The 15,626-nt window shown below is 39.4% G+C and overlaps 1 protein-coding gene across 1 annotated transcript; it reads left to right on the top strand.

Annotated features, from left to right (window-relative positions):
* Positions 1-8,958, top strand: LOC130912853 (vesicle-associated membrane protein 5-like). The gene is made up of 3 exons (XM_057830939.1): positions 1-155; positions 5,560-5,703; positions 7,959-8,958. The coding sequence occupies exons 1-3, from the start codon at positions 153-155 to the stop codon at positions 8,112-8,114; spliced, it is 303 nt and encodes a 100-aa protein (XP_057686922.1). The 5' UTR covers positions 1-152; the 3' UTR covers positions 8,115-8,958.
* The last annotated feature ends 6,668 nt before the right edge of the window (positions 8,959-15,626 follow it).

The following is a 15,626-nucleotide window of genomic DNA, read 5'->3' as shown; positions in this document are numbered from 1 at the left end:
TGCTGCACCACCTGGACAAAGTGAAACCTCAGAAGAACTTTGTCTTGCGCGCTGCTTCCTGTTCCCAGAGCTCTTGCAAAGCTACTAGTGAGATGTACCTGCAGCAGATCCAGTGACAGCTGCCTGCCAAAGCCTCAGATCCACAGACTAAAATGGTGAGTGGCAGACTATAATTTTTATTGGCTATTCTGATTGTAGATTTAATTGAATTTAGTACTACGTAGTGAAAAGGGAAATTAGGGAAAGTCACGTTAACTGTGTTTCGTGTTTTTATTTATTTATTTTTTATTGTGAAAAACGCTAAGCACCATGACATCAACTATTAAAATGTAATTATCTGCCCACCTGCCCTCTGTTCTGTCACTACCTTTCCTCTAAATACCTGTCAAAAGCACTGCCACTGGACTAGTTTTACCACCTCTGCATGAGAGACAATAGTTTTAGTTTTCAGTTTTTTAGGCTTTCAGCAGCTCTTTTCCTCAGCTCGCAACCCCAAATATCACTGAATGCTCTCCACCATAGTTACAGCATTTGTTAACCATTTGATGTTTACATTCTCCAAATTTGTGTTTACTCTCCTGCAACTGGGACATCACTGACTCCCTCTGAACACAGATGTGACATGTCCATATCTCTGACACCTATAACAATGCAGCAGATGGGGAATGTACTCCCTCACTGGGTAACTCATACAGCGAATAAATAAATGATCGGGGGGGGCAGGTTACTCCACTAACAATGACATGCTTTCAATTCTTTGACCATACACATTTCTCATCCGTCTTTTAGGGGATTGTAGTACCTCACAGCCATTAAAGTACTACTTAAACTGTCTCGGGTTCTCAACAACAGGGATTCACGTAATTAATCCCCACGAAATTTTAAACTCACACAATACCTTTCACTCAGCCACTGTATTATTGCCAATGTTGAGTATGCTCAACCACTACATTTTAACTTCCTAATTTGCACAAACTATTGACAAACTTGCGTCTCTCAGAGATTTAGTCATATACAGTATACTGTACATTGCCAAAATTTTCTTAACTCATTCACTCCCAGCCATTTTCACCGGAGCAAGGCCCTTCGCTCCCGGCCATTTTACTGGTTTTTGACTGATTTTGCAAGGCCAACTGAAAATTCTCTTCTATTGCTTATCAACATGGAACCCACCAAAAAAAAAGATTACACTCTCTTCTTTCAGCAGGAAAAAAAGTAAGTTATCTTTTTCCATTCTTTAGAAATCAGCATTAGAAAATAGCTTAGTTTGAGCAGTTTTCCCATTTCTGATGGAAAAACAGAAATTGAGCTTTTTGTGAAAGCATACATTTCAAACATAACTTTGACTTTAACACAGCTATTTTTTGCTTTAGTTACATCCCAAACATCTGAATAATGTTTTCCTTTTACAAAATAACATAAACATCAAGACAAATAGAGCTTTTGATAGCAAAGTAACAATTTATTTACACATAACTAACTGAGATGACGCTGTTTTGGCTGCAACAGCCGGGTTGACTTTTCCCTCATCGCCGCCTGTCTCATAAAGATGGATTTTTTTTTTTTTTTTGAGTCTCTCCGGTGTCTGCTCGGCGAGCAGCACGGACTCAACAACATCGTCCGCTGCACTGGTGGTCCCGGTCGTTCTGCTCGGTCGTCCAGCGCCTGGCCTCTAAAGCGTCCTCTTGGTTGTTCTGCTCAGTCCTTCCGCTGGCGCCCCGGCCGTACTGCCCGGCCGTTCGTTGCCGTTGAATCGGGTTGCGGGTTGTACCCAATGCGCTACTGCCTTCCAGTGGCCAGTTTTATTGCTTTAAAATAGATTTTACGCTTTGTGCTTTGGAGCTCAGTTGAATCAGAACCCAGAGATGTCTGTTATGAAAAAAAAAACGTAAAAGACGTATAAATACGTCTTTGGGACACTGAAAAAATTAAAAATACAACGTCTTTATATGTTTTTGGGATCAAATGAGTTAAGAGAAACTGAGATGTTATCGGACAAATTTTAATATGCTCAACTTGCTTGAAAACTGCTTTGAGTCTTTCATGCCAAATCTAAATTCCTTCTTGTCTGCCTCCAAGTCCAAACATGTATTAGCGTTTCCTTTTTTTTTTTTTTTTTAGCTACAGCACTAAAAAAAACAAGCCAGATGAGTGGCTGGGGCTATTTTACTGTGAAATGAAACATTCTGCACCTGGCACTATATTCCACTAGCTGTTTTGATTTCCACTGAATGCATTGAAATCTGCTGTAAATTCCGCGATTGCAGAACCTCAGATTTCTAGGATGATGAAGCAATCCACTCTTCTACTCTGCAGTAATATACTCCTTTACAACCAAGGTATACCAATAATCAGGGACCAATCAAGAATGTGCTTCATCGTTTTAGTATTGGTATTTTTTCAACAATTGATAGCTTGAGCGCTTAAATTAAAGGGATCCATGAATAGAAAGACTTGTAGTTCGTAAAAGACAAACGTTATTATAAGTTAGAATAATTTGATATTGAAACCCCTCTTGATGATTTTGGTTTTATACAATTTGTAAAATTAGTTTAACTACTACGTCACCATTGTTGTTGACGTCACATGGTTATGCTGTCAGGCTTCCAGAGTTTGACTCTAGCAACATAAACATGTCATCTGTTCAACCCTTTCAATTTGAACCCGAGAGGAACATTGATGAGCATGACAGCAAAAGCAAAATAAACAGGAAAGATGGGATGAGACGAGACGAGAGTTGGAAAAAAACGGTGTTCTGCCAAAATGTGCTATACCGGCGAAATATCCTACAATAGGCAAATTTGATACCCAAAGTACTACCGTGCACTTTCAGCTTGTTTTGTATCGATGCATACAGACAGAACATACTAAAGATGCCTTAAACATCATAAGATCAAATAACACAAGAAACGAGAATGCTAAAAAGTATGAGAGGGAAACACATGCAAAAAGTATTTTGAGGCAATGAAAAGGTAATGAAAGACTCATTAAAAACACGAATAATAAGTTCTCGCCGCTTTTAACCGATGAGCGCATGTGTTGGATGTCTCGCCCCATAAAAGGAATTGCAGTAACCAGGTAACATTCGTCGATTGACAGCAGTGTTGTTTTTAGCAGCCCTTTCAATTTTTGTCTTAGTCTTTTGGACGATAATACTTATTAGTCTTAGTCCTATTTTAGTCATTTCAAAATGAGTTTGTCTTCATCTAGTTTTTGTTAACAAAGACTCAAGACTAATTTCATCTAGTTTTAGTCCACGTTTATGCAATATTTTCGTCTGTAAAATATGAAATTTTCACTCCAATACAGGGGTCGCGTTAACCGAATATTTTCCGTCGTTGACCAGTTTTTTAAAACAGTGACGGAAAAAACTGAAGTCCATCTGTCATTTTGACAGGTTGCAATTCACACCCCAGACCACAGGGTGGCGAGTGAGCATATTCATTAGCTATTGTCTCTCTTAATGCATGACGTCGTTGGCCTTACTCGGAAAAATGTCAAGGCAACTGAGTGTCCGAACTAAGTCGTCTGTCCGAGGCAAAAGTCCAAAACCTCATGACAATAGCCTCTGAAGGAATCCCACTTGAGACATTTGATTATGCACAAGCGGGCACGCAATTCAAGTCCATGCGCACCAGGAGGAAGACTGCGTTCAGGCCATAGCAGGTGAACTGTTAATTTCATTGTTCCATATGTAGCCTACCTACTGGGGCCACAGTCAGCTGTTTTTGTCACTGCAGAGAAAAAGTTACATATTCATATGCTTGATGGCACGGTGTGGATTCTGTTAAGCTTGTTCGGACAGAATACTGTAGCGTCACCGGGGTCTGGCGGCGGCACCATGATTGACACATCAACGCAAGGTTCTTATTGGTGCACCCGGTGTGCCAGCGCGTCATCCAATTGGTGGACTAGATTGCCGCCTGTGTATATAGTTGCCTCTTTTTCCTTGGGGGCGGAGTTGTTGTTTTGTTGGTGTTGCTGGTGGTAAGCAGAGTAAAAAGAGGGAGAAAAATACCACGACTTCCTTGTCTAATTTTTCGCCGCCAAGCAAGCATTACAATATTAATTAAAAATGAATGAAAACTAAATACTATTTAATATGTCATTATTATCATGTTAAAAATTTAAGTGACGGGTAAAAATAGATTATGACCGGATTTTTATGACCCTGTCAGTCAAAATGACAGACAACGAAAAGGTCTAGCGCAACCTCTGCTCCAATATAAATAAGCTAAAAAAGGTTTACAGTTATTTTGAATGAACATTGACAGTCAAGCACATATTGGAGCATTGACAAATCCATTACGTGATGACATACACTCAGCAGGAAAACAGTGCATTATTTTCAATTAGTTATACCCACCGGGACGCCACGAACTGTATGTAAAATAAAGTTGCCCAAGAGTTTAAGAGGACGCTGGCCATTAGCAATAGCCTAATTCAAACACGAACGTGCATGCTATGCTAATGCTACAAGTTACATTAAGTGTGATGATCATTCAGCACAGACCTTTAAAGGCTAAAGCAGCATTGCATATTCTCTCTTGCCAAGATAAGAAGAGAAATTGTACCGTGTGTGTCTCAAAACAATCAATGGGGAGACTGAAGAGGACACTAGTGGGTGAGTTGGTGGGTCGCAGCACGTCGCATGAGTGACACAACCAGACACTGCAAATATGCAGGCTAACCACACATAAATGTCACACATTTGACTGAAACTATGGCGCATTTTTGTCTCGTGAGACGAAAACTGGCATTTGTGTCATTGTGTTTTAGTCTCCCAAGACACGTTTTTAGCTCGCTATCGTCTTGTCATCGTCATGAAAAAATTGTTCGACGAAATATTTTCATTATAGTCATCGTTGACGAAAACAACACTGACTGACAGTGACAATCTTCATGTCCAAACCTGTCCGCAAGGGCCGCTGTGGGTCCTGGTTTTTGTTCCTACCAATCGAGCACAGACAGTTTAACCAATGAAGTTTGTGCTAAAACAAGCAGCACCAGACTGCAATCAACTGATTACACTTGGGAGACACCAGATTGGTGAAAAGATGTCATCTTGTTTTGTAGGAATGAAATCCAGCACCCACTGCGGCCCAATGTGGAATAGTTTGGACACCACTGATTATTCTACGTCATCACCCCGAGCGTCCATTACGTGCTTAAAACAGCGCCCTCCCTAGGTCACAACATGTACTAAATATTATAGATTTTTAAATAAATGGTTATATTTTATGTGTTTCTCATAACATATTTTAGTAAACGAGAACAATTGTGGCTTATTAGAGCCCACAAGTCCCTAAATCCGAGGTTCCATTTAAAGAAATAAAAATTTTCGTCTTGGTCTTTATCGTAATCATGCGAAAACTCCCCATTCTGAAACTCTTTGTTTGCTACAAAAAATCAATTACTTTTTTTAGAATGACCCTTATGTGGACGAAAGAAACATATGCCAATATTTTTTTACCCGAACTACCTTAATAGTTGCCTAACCTGTCTAGTAAAGAAGACTAACCTACCTTGCGTCAAAATCCATGCTGCGTGTTTGGACAGCACAACGGGAAAAGCCAATTGCAGCAGGCTCAGGAGGATGCGGAGGAGGTGGGGGCCATCATGCTGGATAACATGAACAAGGCGCAGGAGCGACATTGGAAACTGGATGACCTGGATGAAAGAGCTGAAGCGCTTCTACAAAAGGTACCTTCATGAGGTGTGACACTAGAGGATCGATCCGCTTGTACTGTGTAGGTGTCTGGCCCATATTGACGGGACACGGGGCGCGGGGCCGATTCATTAGGGGGCCTATCTCCGTCAAAGGTGACTGAGTGGAAAGACGGACAAAGAGCTTTTTCTGTTGAAAATTCTTGTGAATAATTTTTTTTTTTTCAGATATGGATGTAAAACAGTCTCGATTCTTGGTTAAAAGCAAAAAAAAACGTGCAGGTAACAGTAATTTTACGTAAATATTGCGAACTATGAGGCTAGTCAGTAAGGAAATTAGCAGCCTCTATATGTAAACAAAGAGCTTTTTCCGTTGAAAATTTTTGTGAATAAATGCTTAAATCTCTAAATTCTTTATTGATATGGACGTAAAACAGTCTAGATTCTTGATTAAAAGCAAAAAAACGTGCAGGAAGCAGTTATTTTACAAAAATGTTGTGAACTATGAGGCCAGTCAGTAAGGAAATTAGCGGCCGCCATATGTAAACAGAGCTTTTTCCGTTGAAAATTCTTATGAATAAATGCTTAAATCCCTGAATTCTTAATGGATATGGATATAAGACAGTCTCGATTCTTGATTAAAAGCAACAAAAAAAACATGCAGGTAGCATTTATTTTACGTAAATATTGTGAAATATAATGCCAATGCTGTAGCGGCTAATTTCTTCAATTGATTTTTTTCACATTTCAGAATGCATGCATGGTACGAAAAATATAATAATTACCTTGAATCCTCGAACAAACCACTCCTGAGACAATCCTTCCTGTTTGTACAGCAGGGGTCCCCAAACTACGGCCCGCGGGGCCAGATACGGCCCGCCTCCACATTTGGTCCGGCCCACTGAACAATACCAGAGAGCATTTTGATTTTTTTTTTTTTCTCAATAGTGTTATTTATTTTCTGGCTTTTTCTGTGAAGAACCCAGAGAGGGTTATTTGGTTATTATCTGTTTAATTGATGGTGTTATTATATTATATTATTATTTCTATTTTATTTACTTTTGTTCCGTGAAGAATACAGAATGGGTTATTTGATTGTGGCTTTCTGAAAAACAATAAATTTTTACATTTAGGCACTTCTGCAATCGTCACACTTTTTCTGTTACAAACTGACCCCGGCCCCTCATCAGAGAAGGGAAAAGTTATGTGGCCCTCACAGGAAAAAGTTTGGGGAACCCTGCAGTACAGCTTTAGTACTTTTTCAAACTAAATCCGGCGTTAGATCGGTGCATGTGACCGACTGCTAATAAATGAAGCGGAGTGTGGGACGGCCCCCTTCGGGGAGGCATGATGCAGTGAATGGCGAATGTGTCACGTCAATACATTGTAAAGTCTATGTCTGGCCGATTGTTGTTTCCTGAAGTGGATCCTTTTGGGTGGTCTCATTTTGGTATTTGGGTGTTTGTTTGTCAAAGTCAGTAAATGGCTGAATGTTCATGGCCAATTAAACAACAACAAAAAAGACCAAGCAACAGGTTGTTGCTCAAAGACCTTGCAAGTTGGAGCACCCCTAAATCAAGGTATCGAGGGGCAAGCAAAAGTATGGGTATACCCTGGGATAGTTTAAAGAGAAAAGCAAGTGGCCCTAAAATGGTACCTTGTGGAACCTCAAAAGGCAGGGGAGCATTTTGTTCATTATCTAATACACACAATTGAACCTTTTATATGAAGTCTTTGTTCATTTAAAAAAAAAAAAAAAAAAGTCATCCATATATCATTAGCTATAATAATTTAATGTATACAAAATAATAATATAATTTATAGATATGAATTATAACATTACAATCCTTTTTTTTTTTTTTTTTTTTTTTTTTTTTTTTTTTTTTTTTTTGGTAAAATGTTAATAAAAACAATTTAAATGAAATCTAGATGAAGTCATTGACCCAATAAGACTCAAAAGTTGGTAGGGTATACATATATTTTTTAAATTTCATAATAAGATTATGAACTAATGCAATTTTAAAAAACAAATAAAAACGAATACAGACTAATGCACTGTTGATTGCCCCCAATTGCACTCAATGAATGCCCTATAAAGCCTTAAACATGTTGAACTGTCTTAGACTGTTTCTGACTAAAGTTTGCAACAGGAAGCTCTTTTAGGTCAAACCCACGTCTTCTGTGCTTTTACAACCTTTCCAGCACCATTTGTTTCTTTATTAACCGAGTTTGCATGCTACAGTAAAATGCGTCATAAATGTAATATTCTCTGTTTCTCTTTGTATATCCAGTCCAAAGTCTTTGAAAAGACAACCAGACAAGTGAAGGAATCAAGAATGAAGAAGGCAAAATGTAAGAAGTTGATCATCATTATCATTGTAGTTGTAGTTGTTTTAGTCATCATCTCACTTGTAGCAATCATCTGTTCCTTTGTCATAAAAAAATAACCCACCTTGCATGAATAGATTCACAGTAAACTATTGGGACTATACAATCTGTACTAACATTTATTAAAAAAAAAAATTAAAAAAAAGTTATTGCATGAATAGTGAAATCTGTACTTTTTATTTGTTCAGCTCTATTTAGAGGACCATCTTTCAGTCTCACTCCTTTGTTAGAGATTATGAAATTGTGAATTTGTTATGCTGCATCCATCCCACATTAAAGAATTTGAACAGCGCCAAACCTTTTTTTGGTTGATTTGAACATGATTTTGTATGGACATCCGTTGATTGTGTGCATGTGTGAATGAAAAAGATTTCTGTTTTAAACCAAAACACATTTTAGACAACCAAATCTTAAATTTTTGCTCACTTTCAATGTTGCCAGATTAGGCAGGTTCCAGTTGCTTGTTTACAGCAGCCTATATATTCACGCTCATGCATTAAACTGGCCTTTTAGCACCCCACAAAGCATAAACTGTAAACTGCATGTAATTTCTGATTTTTCGGCACACATTCCAAAATTACATAACATTAAAAAGCAATAGATGCACTGTAACTTCTTTGTGTGTGTTGCGTGACTTCTTCTGACAGGTGGGTTTGCTTCTGCTGTTGACACTCATTTCTATAGAAATACTTTCCCAGGATGCAGTGCAGAATTGGCTCTGGAAAATATTGTTAAAGTTGTACTTTGACAGGGATTTCTATTGATAAACATGCATTTTTCACACAGCGGTGGAATGCAACGAAGTAAAAGTACTTCATTATTGTCCTTAAGTATATTTTTGTGTATGTGTACTTTACTGGAGTACGAATGTGAAGTGGTAATTTTTACTTTTACTTCACTACATTTTACATCACGTACAGTGCCTTGCAAAAGTATTCAGCCCCCTTGAACCTTGCAACCTTTCGCCACATTTCAGGCTTCAAACATAAAGATATAAAATTTAAATTTTTTGTCAAGAATCAACAACAAGTGGGACACAATCGGGAAGTGGAACAAAATTTATTGGATAATTTAAACTTTTTTAACAAATAAAAAACTGAAAAGTGGGGCGTGCAATATTATTCGGCCCCCGTGCGTTAATACTTTGTAGCGCCACCTTTTGCTCCAATTACAGCTGCAAGTCGCTTGGGGTATGTTTCTATCAATTTTGCACATCGAGAGACTGACATTCTTGCCCATTCTTCCTTGCAAAACAGCTCGAGCTCAGTGAGGTTGGATGGAGAGTGTTTGTGAACAGCAGTCTTCAGCTCTTTCCACAGATTTTCGATTGGATTCAGGTCTGGACTTTGACTTGGCCATTCTAACACCTGGATACGTTTATTTTTGAACCATTCCATTGTAGATTTGGCTTTATGTTTTGGATCATTGTCCTGTTGGAAGATAAATCTCCGTCCCAGTCTCAGGTCTTGTGCAGATACCAACAGGTCTTCTTCCAGAATGCTCCTGTATTTGGCTGCATCCATCTTCCCGTCAATTTTAACCATCTTCCCTGTCCCTGCTGAAGAAAAGCAGGCCCAAACCATGATGCTGCCACCACCATGTTTGACAGTGGGGATGGTGTGTTCAGGGTGATGAGCTGTGTTGCTTTTACGCCAAACATATCGTTTTGCATTGTGGCCAAAAAGTTCCATTTTGGTTTCATCTGACCAGAGCACCTTCTTCCACATGTTTGGTGTGTCTCCCAGGTGGCTTGTGGCAAACTTTAAACGAGACTTTTTATGGATATCTTTGAGAAATGGCTTTCTTCTTGCCACTCTTCCATAAAGGCCAGATTTGTGCAGTGTACGACTGATTGTTGTCCTATGTACAGACTCTCCCACCTCAGCTGCAGATCTCTGCAGTTCATCCAGAGTGATCGTGGGCCTCTTGGCTGCATCTCCAATCAGTTTTCTCCTTGTTTGAGAAGAAAGTTTGGAAGGACGGCCGGGTCTTGGTAGATTTGCAGTGGTGTGATGCTCCTTCCATTTCAATATGATGGCTTGCACAGTGCTCCTTGAGATGTTTAAAGCTTGGGAAATCTTTTTGTATCCAAATCCGGCTTTAAACTTCTCCACAACAGTACCTCGGACCTGCCTGGTGTGTTCCTTGGTTTCCATAATGCTCTCTGCACTTTAAACAGAACCCTGAGACTATCACAGAGCAGGTGCATTTATACGGAGACTTGATTACACACATTTGGATTCTATTTATCATCATCGGTCATTTAGGACAACATTGGATCATTCAGAGATCCTCACTGAACTTCTGGAGTGAGTTTGCTGCACTGAAAGTAAAGGGGCCGAATAATATTGCACGCCCCACTTTTTAGTTTTTTATTTGTTAAAAAAGTTTAAATTATCCAATAAATGTTGTTCCACTTCACGATTGTGTCCCACTTGTTGTTGATTCTTGACAAAAAAATTAAATTTCATATCTTTATGTTCGAAGCCTGAAATGTGGCGAAAGGTTGCAAGATTCAAGGGGGCCGAATACTTTTGCAAGGCACTGTATATGTACTTTTTACTGCACCACTTTTCAAATTGCTGCCTAGCCTGTGTTACACATTACTTTTGCTTGTTTATTTCTCATTGTGAATTGATAGTTTCGTTTTCATGCCTCTAGCGATAAGCCCTGTGCAACTATACTGTAATTCAGCACGAGAGGCAGCAACATGAGTACAAGCAAGATTAGGCAGGCGAAAAAGATATTGACCGAGAAAAAAATAACAGGGAGAGCAGCAAGCCTTCAGATGGGGGCTGAACACTCTTGTACAGTTGTGGGGGTATGTACCTGATAGTTGCTTGCCATCCGCCATTAAGCTAACCAATAGAAGGCAACCTCTGTAGGTTAGAACAGCATGTGGGTCGATGGATATTTCTCCATGCAAGAAATCAGTTCACGAATGATAGAAGTGTAGACCTAGATGTGAAATATGACAAGAAGAACTACTACAGTCCCTGCCAAAAGTCTTGTCGCTTATCCATTTTGTATAAACAATTGCTAATAACCTGACATTTAATTAATCAATTGGTTCCATAAATTGCTCATATGAAAGCTAAGATCCTCCCAAATGATGTTGAATGTTCAAAAATATATTTGTTTCACTGAAAAAAGATTTATCATTTAATGAAGATATAAAGGTCGAATTTTGGCAAGAAAGTTTTGTCTCCTACAGAAAGTAGTGTGAAAATTGAACAAAAAATGTACTTCAGATACAAAAATATGTTGCATAACTTAAGCGAATTAAGTAGTGGTGCATGGGATCCAAATTTAATATTTTGTATGACTTCCATGGGCTTGAAGGACTGCATCCATGCAGTTCGGCAAGGATTCATACAATTTATTGATGAAGTCATCAGGAACATCAAAGAAAGCAGTCTTGCATGCCTCCCAGAGTTCATCAACATTCTTGGGTTTCGTCTTCCATGCTTCCTCTTTCATCCTATCCCAGACATGCTCAATGATGTTCATGTATAGTGACTGGGCTGGCCAGTCCTGGAGGATCTTGATCTTCTTTGCCTTGAGGAACTTTGAGGTAGAGATTGAAGTATGCGATGGAGCACCATCCTGCTGCAGAATTTGTCCCTTTTTATGGATAGGAATGTAAGAGGCAACTAAGATTTGTTGATATTTCAGACTATTTATGTTGCCTCCCACCCTGCAGATCTCTTTCACACCCCCATACTGGATGTAACCCCAGACCATGATTTTGCCACCATCAAACTTCACTGTTTTGTGGCAAAAGGTGGATTTTTCAGATGAATCTTCCACTGAATTACACGACAGTCGCCACAAATATTGCTGGAGACCTACTGGAGCCCGCATGGATCCGAGATTCACTCAGAAAACAGTGACGTTTGGTGGTGGCAAAATCATGGTCTAGGGCAGTGGTGTCCAAACTATTCCACATAGGGCCGCAGTGGGTGCAGGTTTTTGTTCAAACCCATCATAAGGACAGCCTTTTACCAATCTGGTGTCTCACAAGTGTAATCAGTTGATTGCAGTGAGGTGCTGCTTGTTTTAGCACAAACTTCATTGGTTAAACTGTCTCTGCTCGATTGGTGGGAACAAAAACCAGGACCCACAGCGGCCCTTGAGGACAGGTTTGGACACCCATGGTCAAGGGTTACATCCAGTATGGGAGTGTGCGAGAGATCTGCAGGGTGGAGGGCAACATAAATAGTCTGAAATAGCAACAAATCTTAGCTGCCTCTTGGCCGTGTAACCAATCTTCAAAAACAGTATTGCTCATTTGGAGCGCAGACAGAAAACCGAGCATTCTCAGGCTTATCCTGATTCACCCCCATTTTATTTTTTCATGACTGTTGTCAAGCCAGCCTCTTCCCAGAAAGCTAAGTTTATGCTAGGCGCTAACACTAATTTACAGCTCCAACGCAACGGTCCTCCGTGCGTCTCGCTCTTTGCTGATGTAATTGCTGCATAAATTCCGATTTGGGTGAATTGACAGTTCAGACCGCAGCCACATTTTGGAAAAATGTGGCCCAGATTGGATTTTAACTGCATACGAAAGTGACCTAGATCAGAGTTGCAATGGTCCACTTTTATGCGACTTCTCCCGTTCAGACCATCAAATTAATGCCTCACTCGAGTCGGAAAAACATGAAAAAAATCGGATTAGTGTATTAAGACCTGTGGTATGAACCTAGCCCAAGGGACTTGGTTTGCGGGCATAAGGTGGGGTTGGACATTCTTCTTGAGGGGCCTGCGAAACAGTGGAGGGGCCCGCACATACAGTGGTACCTCGACATACGATCACTTCGACACACGATCTTTTCGACATCCGACGTAAAATTTGACTCGCCATTTGTTTCTACATCGACGACATGCTCGAAATACGACGATCTATGACAGCACCGCAGTCTCTTTGTTTGCCCACAAGACGGACGCAGGGCATATTTTCATGTGAGGGAAATCAACATTGGTTCCAACCATGTCAGTGCAGGTGGTGAAAAAAAGGAAAAAAGTGATGCTTACCAGTGACATGAAGATGGATATGATGGATATGACAGAAAAATATGAGCGTGGAGTGCGCATTCGTGATATGGCTCAACAACACAGCCGTAGACGGTCTATGAACTCGGGGGTCCCCCTCCGTTCGCCAGTCTTTATAAGTTAAGGTGGCAATTATTATTGTGGTAACATTGCCAAAGAAATCACCAGCTTTGTCAGGTTTCTAATTATTTATTCCATCATCTTGTACAACACAACAGGCTTCTGTAAATGAACGAAACGAAAGTAAAATGGCTTTGTCAAGTCAGCCACGCGGTGCGTTCAGGTACATCAAAAAGCGTCCGCCACATTAGACCCGGGTTTGTTTATTATTAATATTATTATTCCAATTTTTATTCCCGTATTGGCCTGAATATAAACAGTGTTTTTTGCATTGAAATAACATTGAAAAAGAGGGGTCGTCTTATATTCGCGGTCTAGACATTATACTCATTCACGACGCTAGATGGCGCCAGATATCATTGAAGTGATGTTCTGTCATGACATATCTCAGCTACTAGTTTAACCAGTTTGCATTATTTTATTGCAATTTTTTTCCTTATTCAGATTTGTTTCAAGACTACAGTTACAGTTAGACTTCACTTTGATGGTTAATGCAGTTATTGCAATGTTGTTGTTTTATCACAATAGATGGGTTTATTTACATTTCAAAAACCAGAAGCCCTTCATTTACGAATGTATTGCACTTTAGTTTATATATTTAAATGTTCACATATTAAGATTTGAATGAGGCAAAATAACATGCTTTTTCTTTCAAATATATTGTTATAATCATTTGTTTCGGATGTACTGTAATTATTTTCTGTATAAAAATTAATTTGGTGTTCAAAAAGTCTTTTTTTCAAACTTGATTCTTGAAAAAGAGGGGGTCGTCTTATAATCAGGGCCGTCCTATATTTGGGCCAATACGGTAATAATGTATTTGCTTTGCTCTTTGTAACTGATATTTGCAATAATAAAATCAGTATTTATTCAGAATTTAGTGTAGGTTTTAGGGCTGTGGAACGAAATATTTCAATCATAATGTATTCTTATTGGAAAATCCTGCTCGACATACAACCATTTCGACTTACAAACAAGGTTCTGGAATGAATTAACTTCGTCGTATGTAGAGGTACCACTGTATTTGTGCACTAGCGACCCCCATTGGACTGTCCACTCGTGGGTCCCTGTACACATTGGTTCCGCCACTGCGTTTGACCCTTTACAAACGAGCATAATGCAAGCACAAAAAAATGACAGTAGCACTATGGGGAAGTTTCACACAGTAAAAAAATGGTACACACAAAGTAAGTAAGCATTTTATAATAGAAGCTAAACAAAAACAACTGCTTGGAAAAGATTTATTTCGATGGTCAGAGAAGGTATTTTGCACTCTAATGTCTCCCCTGGGTTGAGACTGCTCCGCATACAAGGTGTTGATTTAAATGATAATAAATGCAATAAGTTTATAAGGATGCTTTTGTGTCAGGAATTGTTTCCCGGTCCAACAAAAAGACATGTTTTTCTGAGGGACTTCAACAAAGCGGAGATTAAGGACTTCAGGACAAAATATCTTTCATTTCCGTTCCGCCAAAATGTAATGAAGTACAATTTAAGATCCTAAATGCAATTTATCCCACTAACGACTTTTTGAGACTTAAATTTAATTTTCAGACAAATTGTTGTGTGTTTTGTGAAAATGACATTGAGGATATTTAGGGCCAGAGCACACTTAGTGCGAAGGCCCTATTGGAATGCAAAGGATTTTTTTTTTTTTTTTCATGGCAAATGAAAATGGCCAATTTGAAGGCCTGAACATGCTCAAAAACTCACCAAAATTTGCACATATATGCGGCTTCGCGTAAATTTCGATAATTTAGCAACGTTAAAAAAAAAAAAAAAAAATCAAGAAATGGCTCAGTGGCGCCCCCTTGCAATTTTAAAAATGCCCTTTCCTTTGATGTATTTCAACGTAGAGCGATGAAATTTGGGGAGTGGAGACGCTGTCCAAAACCGCTTCAAAAAGTCTGCAGCACCCATATTCCAAACCCAACAGGAAATCGGGTATTTTGGATTGAATGTTGAAAAACATGCCATTTTAGTGGAAAACCAGCATGCACGTTTCAGACCATTGCGCCGGGCCAGTACGTTGGAGCTTCCTCAAAATTTGTGTAAGGCTTCATGAGACATATGAGATATTAAGTTCTGAAAATGGTGAGTTTTCGTCCATGGGCCTGACCTGGGCGGGGTACCAAAGTCGGGTGTTTTTTTGGCAACGGGCCAAATTCAGTAAATGACTACCGTAATAACTTCCTGATACAAGGTGTAATCTTTTTCATATTTGGCATGCGTGTAAAGTGTCTTAACCTGAACACGACTGCATTGAAATATTACCCATTAAGCGTGGCGCCCCCTACTGGGAACAGAAAACTGCATTTTTTACGAGAAAGGCCCCTCCTCCTTGGGAAAAAAATCAATTGCACTCAAACCTGCATCAGGGGAGCCTTAAGACATGTGTT

This window comes from Corythoichthys intestinalis, chromosome 3, assembly GCF_030265065.1.
Source record: "Corythoichthys intestinalis isolate RoL2023-P3 chromosome 3, ASM3026506v1, whole genome shotgun sequence".
Taxonomy (NCBI): domain Eukaryota; kingdom Metazoa; phylum Chordata; class Actinopteri; order Syngnathiformes; family Syngnathidae; genus Corythoichthys; species Corythoichthys intestinalis.
This window is presented reverse-complemented; position numbering and strand designations above follow the sequence as displayed.

Bases quoted from the DNA above. Each gene is read 5' to 3' on its own strand.
- LOC130912853 (XM_057830939.1), top strand. The intron at 5,704-7,958 runs GTACCTTCATGA...TTGTATATCCAG, and splicing joins CTGAAGCGCTTCTACAAAAG to TCCAAAGTCTTTGAAAAGAC.